The sequence below is a fragment of the Triticum urartu genome, chromosome 7A, assembly GCF_056163025.1.
Source record: "Triticum urartu cultivar PI428250 chromosome 7A, HENAU_Tu73, whole genome shotgun sequence".
Taxonomy (NCBI): domain Eukaryota; kingdom Viridiplantae; phylum Streptophyta; class Magnoliopsida; order Poales; family Poaceae; genus Triticum; species Triticum urartu.
In genome coordinates this window covers 46,361,587-46,371,091 of record NC_141879.1, presented here as the reverse complement: position 1 = coordinate 46,371,091, position 9,505 = coordinate 46,361,587, and the positions used below count along the sequence as shown (strand labels likewise).

Below are 9,505 nucleotides of genomic sequence, written 5' to 3'. Positions count from 1 at the left end.
TTCAGGCTGAATCCGATGTGCACTAGGGATAGGGATCTCTGGCGTATGCGGTGCCCACTCATATGCAACTGGGCGGTTGAGCTTCACCTCCCACATCGAGTGCGCCGTCAGTTTGGTTTGTTCCAGGCACATCCTCCGGAGTGGGAGGACATGGACAAGTTGCTACACGCGTAAGATATAATTAACCTTGAGTACTTAGCAGCTTCTCGGCGGTTTCGATGCTACTAATATTATGTTTCTAACTTGCAGGTTGGATAGGAAAAGGCAGCGGAAGATTAAGGATTGGGCCAAGCATCACAGAAAGTATGTCGTACAGTTTGCGCTTAGTGTGGAGCAAGCTAGGGCTGGAAAAGGAGTCCAGCTTCGTGAGCACTGCCCTGTAGCGTTCAACAACTATCTCACATGGTTTCTTGCAAGTACCCGTGTGGAGGTATGCAAGCCGGCGTATGCTGATGAGATTTTGGAAGAACCCACTGTTTTTGATGAGGTAGCCCAACACCAGTACAACGCATTAGTCAGGAAAGGCAACTCAGTGATCCCTTCAGCTCCAATGATGAACTTTGTGGTATTTGCCCTCTTTGCTTTTCATTCACACTATTCACATCTTCGCTTGCCTAACACGTTAATACCATTTCTGTTCATAGCGTGCCCAGATCAAGAAAGCAGCTGATGAGACCGAGACTATTCTTGAAACAAACCCGGCTGGCAAAAGCGATGGAGAAGGTGCACTTCGAGCATTCATCAAGGTTCACATCTCCTTCAAACTAGCACTTAACATGTGTTGCTACGTTCGATGTCTCATTCACTTGTACATGTTGCAGCGCCAGGGCCAAAAGTTAAGGCGGCTATCAAACCTTTTTGGTTGTCGTGACCCCGAGTATGTATCACCAGAACGGTCTAGGTCGGCGACACCATCAGATCCCGCTTCGGTCCAGAGCCATGGTGATCATTTGGAGGATGAGGATGTGGGTGTGGTCACTCAAGAGGTATGGCATGAGCATATATATCCAATTGTTGATGCATTGCTAACTATATCCTCACACACGGTCTTTCCATATCTTTTGTTGTTGCATAGGTTGCTGATGATGATATGACCTTGGGGGCGTACCAGGTTAGGTCTGCATACGTACTAAAGCCTAGAAAGGGAATCAACAAGTACACACCTGAAGACTTCACCGAAAGAGGCAAAAGGACGGTCGGCACCTCGCGGATGGCGGCTTTGGATGACTATTTGGATGACGATGTCGATGACGTGGAGGAACCGGAGCCGGAGCGGGAGTGTGTTCCTCTTCCTAGGAAGGTCAAGAAGTTAGCCAGCAAGAGGGGGGGAGCAGCCAAAAAACGCTCAAGGAACTAGCTCTTCTTAGGAACCAGCCATAGTCCTTTATTTGTATGTCTTAGGAACTAGCTCTATGTTGAACTTGGAGTTGATGTCTTAGCAATGTTGAACTTGGTCCTCTATGTTGCACTTGTTGTCTTCATAATGTTGAACTTGATCTTCATTAGCTTCACCATTAAAGCCCTCATCTTGATCATTCACATTGGCAGTCTCGACATGTTTGAACTGGTCTGGATCCTCGAGGGTGACCTCAACTCCCTGCTCAACCACATTGAACTCTGAACCATGACAATCACCCTCTGGGTGCACCAAGTCCCCCTCTCCCTTCCTCATCTCTACCTGATAATGATTCTGTTTGCAAGCTACAGCCACTGCAGCGCCTAGCACCGAGGCGTCACACTCTACAGTGCAACGCCTAGCTGCTGGGCGCTGCACTATACAGTGTGACGCCTAGAGCCGAGGCGTTGCACACATGGACTGAGCTAACCAGAGAGCAAACACTCTGGTTGCAAGCTACAGCCAGTGCAGCGCCTAGCATCGAGGCGCCACACTGTACAGTGCAACGCCCAGCAGCTAGGCGTTGCACTGTAGAGTGTGGCGCCTCCGTGCTAGGCGCTGCAGTGGCTGTAGCTTGCAACCAGAGTGTTTGCTCTCTGGTTAGCTCAGTCCATGTGTGCAACGCCTCAGCTCTAGGCGCTGCACTATACAGTGTGACGCCTAGAGCCGAGGCGTTGCACACATGGACTGAGCTAACCAGAGAGCAAACACTCTGGTTGCAAGCTACAGCCAGTGCAGCGCCTAGCACGGAGGCGCCACACTATACAGTGCAACGCGGCGTTGCACTGTACAGTGTGGCGCCTCCGTGCTAGGCGCTGCACTGGCTGTAGCTTGCAAATAGAAAGTTTGCTCTCTGTTTAGCTCAGTCCATGTGTGCAACGCCTCAGCTCTAGGCGTTGCACTATACAGTGTGACGCCTAGCGCTTAGGCGCCACACTGTGCAGTGCAACGCCCAGCAGCTAGGCGTCGCACCTGTACTTAGCAAATTTTTGGCACACGCACACATATTCCGATGAGGAGAGATAGTAGCTCACGACACATAGCAAGCAAAGAACTGTGACACATAGTACTTCACGACACATACTAATTCATAATACATAGTACTTCATGACACATAGTAGATCACAACCAAATCGAAGAGGAGAGATAGTAGTTCATGACACATAGTAGTTCACAACCAAATCGAAGAGGAGAGATAGTAGTTCATGACATAGCTCTATTGCGTAGAGCAAGGCCCCTTTCCCTTCTTCTTCTTCTTCTTCTCTTCTTCCTCTTCCTCCTCCCTTTTCCTTATGAGGTGGGCCTCCTTAACCACCCTCTCCATGAATATCTTTTCCTCCCTCTCTTTTTTTTCAGCTGCAATTGCCCAAAGCTTTATGGTTCCTTCTTCAAAATCCTTTAGACGCTTCTTCTGTGCCTCCTCACATTTCCTCACCAATGCTTGCTCCCTAGCACGCATCGCATTTGACGCTCTCTCTTCTTCCTTCCTCTTCTCCTCAAGCTCCTCTTCCTTTTTCTTCTTTAGCTTGGCTGCATCCTCCTCTCTAAGCTTCTTCGCAGCCTTCTCCCACCATCCCGCCATCTCATCTTCGCCATCCTCCTTCATTGTTGGTTTGTTGGGTTGGGAAGCCGCCATACCTACAATGAGTGAAACATAATGGTTAGTAAAGACAATACAAACAAATGGAACATATGAAAAAAAAATAACATATGGAAAATAAGAACATTTGAAACATTATAGTTAGTGAGCAACATACGAGAATGGTCCATCGAGGTATCCAAACATTCCTCTATAACGACCTTGCTCTTGTCCATCACCACGGCCAAGTCCATCACCAAGGCCAAGACCATCACCACGGCCAAGACCACCACCACGGCCTAGACTACCACCACCACGGCCTCTTGTAAGTCCTAGTTGCCGACCTCTTTGTTGCCTAGATCCTCTTTGACTAACACTTGGTTGGCTTGGCACTTGTTGGCTACCACTTGGTTGGCTAGGCACTTGTTGGCTACAACTAGGTTGGCTCCCACTTGGTTGCTTTGGCACTTGGTGGCTACCACTAGGTTGGCTCCCACTTGGTTGCCTTGGCACTTGTTGGCTACCACTAGGTTGGCTCCCACTTGGTTGCCTTGGCACTTGGTGGCTACCACTAGGTTGGCTCCCACTTGGTTGCCTTGGCACTTGTTGGCTACCACTAGGTTGGCTCCCACTTGGTTGCCTTGGCACTTGGTGGCTACCACTAGGTTGGCTCCCACTTGGTTGCCTTGGCACTTGGTGGCTACCACTAGGTTGGCTCCCACTTGGTTGGCTTGGCACTTGTTGGCTACCACTTGGTTGGCTCCCTTGTGTAGCTCCTTGTTGGCTAGTGCTTGCATCATTTTTCTTGGACCTTTTCCTTGGTTTCGTACATTTTCTTTTGTTGTGGCCATGACCTTTGCATTCCCCACAACGGGAGCTCTCACGAGGCTCTTGGAATTGATCGTTTCCCGCTTCGCGGCGGCCACCATGGCCCCATCCGTCCATGTCGCCTCTAAAACGCTTTGTTTTACGTTTACCACGTTTAACAACCTTCAACTCCGGATCCGGCCATAGTTGAACTCCATGGTACTCCGGCCATTGTGATTGGTCAAAGTATGGGTGAAAGCGGGGAGCCCATGTTTTCTTGACCGTCATGATTGAGAACTCCAACTCCCTCACGGTGCGTGGGTGATTGATGTCCACATTTCTAACGCGACCGGCGGTATACAAATGTGAGCATGGGAGATGAAGCAACAATGGCCTCCCGCAAGAGCAATCACATTGTGTTAACGACACCTTGAAAGCCCGACCTCCATGTTGCCGGCCATCGTTTGTGGTTCCTCCTGGCTCTTTCACTTCATACTTCCACTCTTCGTTGTCATATAATATAGCTTCTTCTGAGTCCGCCTTTCGTGATTGAAATTCTAACCATTCATCAACCTTGGGTGGGAACTTGTACTTGTACTTGCGCGGGTTCTCACCCGCTATCTGTGCATCAGTTTCCATTGAGTACTTTAGAAAGTACGCATTCATCTTGTCAAATGTGTATTGAACTATTGCCGTCACAGGTAATCCACGTGCACCTTTGAGCACCCTATTGAAGCATTCGGCCATATTGCTTGTCATTTGACCGTATCTTCGGCCATCTTCATCAAAAGCATGTGCCCACTTGTTCCGGTGGGGAATGTGCCTATTCATAAAGTCTTGACCCCCGTGATCAAGTTTTTTGTGTGCGAGCAATTTGTTCGACAAAGTGGCGAACCGCTTCTCGGAGAAAGCAAGATAACAATCTTGAAGATCATCGGCCAACTCCTTAAGGCCACATGCCCTATAGAAGTTCGAACAAAAGTGCCTCATGCACCATCGATGGTGCAATGGAGCATGCCCGGGAATGTCAATCTCCACTGCGTTAAGAATTCCTGCATGCCGATCCGATATGACACAAATTTTCCTTTGAGCGGGTAACACCTTCGTCCTCAAAAGACGCATAAACCACTCCCAGTTGTCATTGTTCTCCGCCTCAACCAAAGCAAATGCCAATGGCAACACCCGGTTATTGGCATCACTTGCTATCGCAACCAACAAGGTGCCCTTGTATTGTCCGGTCAAGAACGTGCCATCAATGGAGATGACCGGCCTACAGTGTTCGAAAGCCCTCACGCATTGCTCGAACGCCCAAAATGCACGGCCAAATACTCGGACTTTCTTTCCTTCATAAACCGTTGTTTGGTGCCCATGAGGCTCGACAACATGAACCATGCCCGGGTTTGTGGCGGCCATGGCTAACAACAACCTAGGGATTCGGTTGTATGCTTCCTCCCAAGTACCATACAACATCTTAAATGCGGCTTGCTTCGCCTTCCATGCCTTGCCGTACTTCACCTTGTAATGAAATATGGCTTTCACAAGGTCAATGACATGTTGGACGCTCATTGTTGGAAGTGTGGATATTGAGTTGGAGAGCCTGTAAGCGATGAACTCAGACGTGAGTTGTCTGTGGTCTTGGGACACAATCTTGCCATCCACCCTTTTGCCTCGGCACATGTGAGTTGGCACACAACTCACTACGTGCCAAGCGGGACCTCCTTTCCATGGTCTTGCACGCACAATCCACGGACATATTTCATCTTCACATGCACATGCAACCGTGTAGCGCACATTGACGTCCGAATGCACCACCTTGTGTGGACGATAATGCGTAACCGAGTAGTTGTCGAGCCACATCTTCAATTCCAAGAAGGTTTCGAACTTACTCCCTTTACCAATCCGGTTCTTGTCGTCTCCCAAATCACGGTGAGAGCTTGGCCTAATCCCAAGAGATATAGATTTGCCACCATCCACAACGGCTTCATCCGCGAGACTAACATCCTTGAACAATGGTGTCTTGTGATCCCGACCGAATACCTTCTCGAAAGCTTCGGCCTCCTTCACCGTGAACCCCTCCTCATCAACTTGTTCATCGGGACCTTCGTCATCCGAATCCGATGCATATGCACGGGAAAAAGGGATGGAATGGTCCATTGTCTCTTGCAAATGATATTTGTCAAGATCACCCACATTGTTGTCATGGATATCAACTTCATTGTCATCGTCTGCATACTCATCATTGTCCTCTTGCAAAGCTTCATCTTGGTTGTTTGTAAACGGGCTCAATGTTGGCCTCACTTCTTGGGTCAAAAAAGGTTCAACAATTTCATCTCGCTTCAAGGGTGGGGGGCTACTAGCAACCAAAGGGGAGGGTTTCCGGTTCAAGTCCAAATGCAAATTTGAATCAACCTTCTTCGTTGCAAATAACTCAAGAGCCTTGTCAAGTGAATCGGCCACCGTTTCCTTGTATGCAACCCAACGTTGCTCCGAGTTGATACGCATTGTCTTCCAACGGATGTGCATTCCAAAACCTACATTATGCCTTCCCTCCAACCCAACGATATCACTAGGGTCCATCCAATTCAAATCTTTCCTCACTTGTTGCAAGAGCTCCGCATAGCTAGGACTACTATCAAACAACATATCTACCTCATCCGGATCCGGTTCAATATTGCCTTTCAAGAAGGCGTCTTTGTCCCCATGATGAACAAACACACATGTTCTTCCCATCCCTATAAGCATTCAAACAACACATCGTAACATTGCTTCCACGAGTACTAATTTAAGGATTAACACGGAATACAAACCCTAATACATATATATCAAACAACAACCCTAACCCTAACCCTAACCCTAACCCTAACCATAACCCTAACCATAACCCTAACCCTAACCCTAACCCTAACAATAACCCTAACCATAACCCTAGCACCAACATAAGAACACCCATAAGAATAACCCTAACATACTAACAAAGCCTAATCATAGGAAATTGGCAAACAAAGATCTCACATCTCCATGCAAATCTCTAGATCCAAACAAAACTAGGGTTTCCCAAACTAGCATTACTTGGATCAAAACAAGGGATCGGAGAAGATTACCTTGAGGGAGGGTATGACTTCGAAATCCACGGACAAATTCTTCAAATTTGCAAGTTTTGGGAGAGGATTTGAGAGGGGGAGAGAGTGGGAGAGGGGGCAAAGCTCGGGTTGGGGTGTGTGGGGTGGGGGGAGTGGGGGAGGGGGGCCCAGCCGCTGGATAAGTCACAGTGCAGCGCCCGAACGCTAGGCGCTGCACATTACATGTGTGGCGCCTGGCTAGGAGGCGCTGCACTGCTGGGTGCGGGCCCAAGGACCGCCACGGTGGACTGGCGTGCAACGCCCGCGAGCTAGGCGCTGCACCGTAGGGTGTGGCGCCTGCGTGGCGAGCGCTACACAAAAGGGTCAGTGCTGTGAAATAGTTTCACGGGCAGTTCATTTTGTGAATTGATTTCGTCCACAGGTCAAAATAGTCAAAATTGCCCCGCAGATCGTTGCGAGCATCGACCAAAAGCGCAGCCTAGCCCGTGGACGCACTCGATCGGCCGCTACGTAGTCGTACGTTGCGTTGGTTATACAGACAGACCAAAATGACCAACCACTGTACACGAGGAGGACAGCGCCGTTGGCATCTTGCGGGCGCGCGTACGGAGCCGAAAACAGACCGCCTTTTCTAGGCTTGTAGCTGTGGTGGTTCGGCCAATGAGCCGGGAGGCCGAGGGGTGCTTGCGTGCGTGCCACGCCCGGCCGTCGAGCGTGTGCGGGAAGAAGACGCACCGGGCGCTCTCGTCTGGAGCGGAGCGAGCGCTCGCCGAAAGGGCGGCACACGCACGCGTCGCCATGCACGTACGCCCCACAGCCTTTGCCACTAACGTCTTGGGTGTGCTCAGCAGCGGCGTCGATGCACGAGCGCCCCCTGTCAACTTGCAACACAAAGGAGAGTATGAGACACACACAAGGAACGCAGAGACGGCAACGGACAATTTACAGTTCGTTTTGCTGAAATACCTTGGTATTATCTTCCATTTATACTCAAGTCAAAGTTGAATTGATGCTGAACACTCTGCGATATTACTAGGTGGTGTATTTGAATCATTCGAATTTTTTATAGTACATAGATGGAGGGCGATATCTTCCCCGCGGGCCTCGGCGAGGATCAACACGAAACATGTTCTGATGTACTCCATCCTTCCCAAAATATAGGGCGCGTTTGACTTTACACGATCTATGATGCATGTCTTTGACCGCTAATATATATCAAAGTACATGGATTGAACATGTATACATGTTATAGTCATATTTGTCTTGCAAAACAATTTTATTTTGTATGTCTCTATACTAATTTTATATACATAGAATACGTGAAAATCATAGTCAAAGTTATGCAACGAAAACCAGAAAAGTCTACCGACAGCTTATATTTCGGGAAGGAGGGAGTATCGAAGTTGTGGTAATGCAACTAGTAAAATTCTAGGTTTTTTTAACCAATATACCGTGGGGGTAATGACCTACCTATAAATTGTAATATGTATAATTTGTCATTTGATGTAAAACTTGAACCCTACGACGCCATATATGTCAGTCAGTGTAGCTACATCTTGGCTATTTTTGGCTCTACCCTATGGTTGAGCTTTGAGCCAGGCATATCTCTCCGGCTCAAGCTTGGTCGAATCTAGCGAGTAGAGAGGTGATGTCAGTGAAGGCAGGTGGCAACCAATTTTATATCACGATTATGACACAAATATTTTTTTCTTATAAACACCGTAAAAGTTAAAACAGTTTCGACTTAAGGGAAGGCAATGTGTCATCGCATCCTTAAATTATCCAAGCTTCCTAGGGATAGGGATCAAGCTGGGTTTGATCGGGGCATTGGGTTTTGTTGTGTCAGGCTTTTCATCGGTTGTATATTCCGATAACCGACCGGTTACCAGGAAATTTTGGTGGCCCTAAAAAAATTGGACACAAAAATTTAAAAGTTTTTGTATTCTTATGACCGAATGCTCAAATAGGTTGCCATGAGTAAATTACAGCAACCAAGCATTTGGACTAGCGGTAAGATTTGCGGCCTATCGTGTGGACGTCAAAGGTTCGACTCAACATTTTTTGAACTACAGTTTTTTGCGTTATTCAAGCTCTGTCAAAAAAATATTGGTCATGGTGCGATGTCATTGAGTCAAGATTGCGACCTCTTGATGGTTACTACGCTTGATGCGCACTAGAACATAAAGCATTTGTTGTATAAATGGGTTACATGTAATATATTTTGACGCTAATTACTTTTTAATTCAAAATTCCTTTGAAAAATTAGGCCGATAAAAATTAGGAATTCCCTAGATTTTTCGGAAACCAGATTTTGTGGCCCCTCTGGGGAAAACCAGAATCGAAATATAAAAAGACCTTGTTTTGTGGGTCCCATCTTTTATTCGATGTGTACCAGTTGTTCCTCACATGGTCCAAACGTCAGTTATTCATTGCATATCTTGCTTATTTGTTTGATGATTTACTTTTTTTTATGTGTTCTGCTCCATACAGTAAGCATTGCAATCTTCTAGACTCGTTTGATGCTCAGTTTGAACATATTATTTGGTGACACCACGCACACTTTTGAATTCACTATTTCGTTCCCTATACCTGATAGTTGATACTATTACACTCTTGAATCATCTAGCATATTATTTATTTTAT

The 9,505-nt window shown here is 47.5% G+C and overlaps 2 protein-coding genes across 2 annotated transcripts; one reads left to right on the top strand and one right to left on the bottom strand.

Moving 5' to 3' along the window:
- LOC147957544 (uncharacterized) lies at positions 1 to 1,094 on the top strand. Its single transcript, XM_087531756.1, has 4 exons — positions 1 to 170; positions 250 to 565; positions 645 to 746; positions 822 to 1,094. Exons 1-4 carry the CDS (start codon positions 16 to 18, stop codon positions 1,092 to 1,094), a joined length of 846 nt encoding a protein of 281 aa, XP_087387882.1. The 5' UTR covers positions 1 to 15.
- A 1,518-nt stretch (positions 1,095 to 2,612) lies between these two features.
- On the bottom strand, positions 2,613 to 6,997 carry LOC147957543 (uncharacterized). Its single transcript, XM_087531755.1, has 2 exons — positions 4,226 to 6,997; positions 2,613 to 3,034 (listed from the first exon to the last, which is right to left on the bottom strand). Exons 1-2 carry the CDS (start codon positions 6,522 to 6,524, stop codon positions 2,613 to 2,615), a joined length of 2,721 nt encoding a protein of 906 aa, XP_087387881.1. The 5' UTR covers positions 6,525 to 6,997.
- Positions 6,998 to 9,505: the final 2,508 nt, after the last annotated feature.

Excerpts from the sequence above, each read along its gene's own strand:
- LOC147957544 (XM_087531756.1), top strand. The coding sequence starts at position 16 with ATGTGCACTAGGGATAGGGATCTCTGGCGTATGCGGTGCCCACTCATA. Across the intron at positions 171-249 it reads ATGGACAAGTTGCTACACGC|GTTGGATAGGAAAAGGCAGC; the intron begins GTAAGATATAAT and ends TCTAACTTGCAG. Across the intron at positions 566-644 it reads CTCCAATGATGAACTTTGTG|CGTGCCCAGATCAAGAAAGC; the intron begins GTATTTGCCCTC and ends TTCTGTTCATAG.
- LOC147957543 (XM_087531755.1), bottom strand. The coding sequence starts at position 6,524 with ATGCTTATAGGGATGGGAAGAACATGTGTGTTTGTTCATCATGGGGAC. Across the intron at positions 3,035-4,225 it reads CGATGGCCGGCAACATGGAG|GTATGGCGGCTTCCCAACCC; the intron begins GTCGGGCTTTCA and ends CACTCATTGTAG.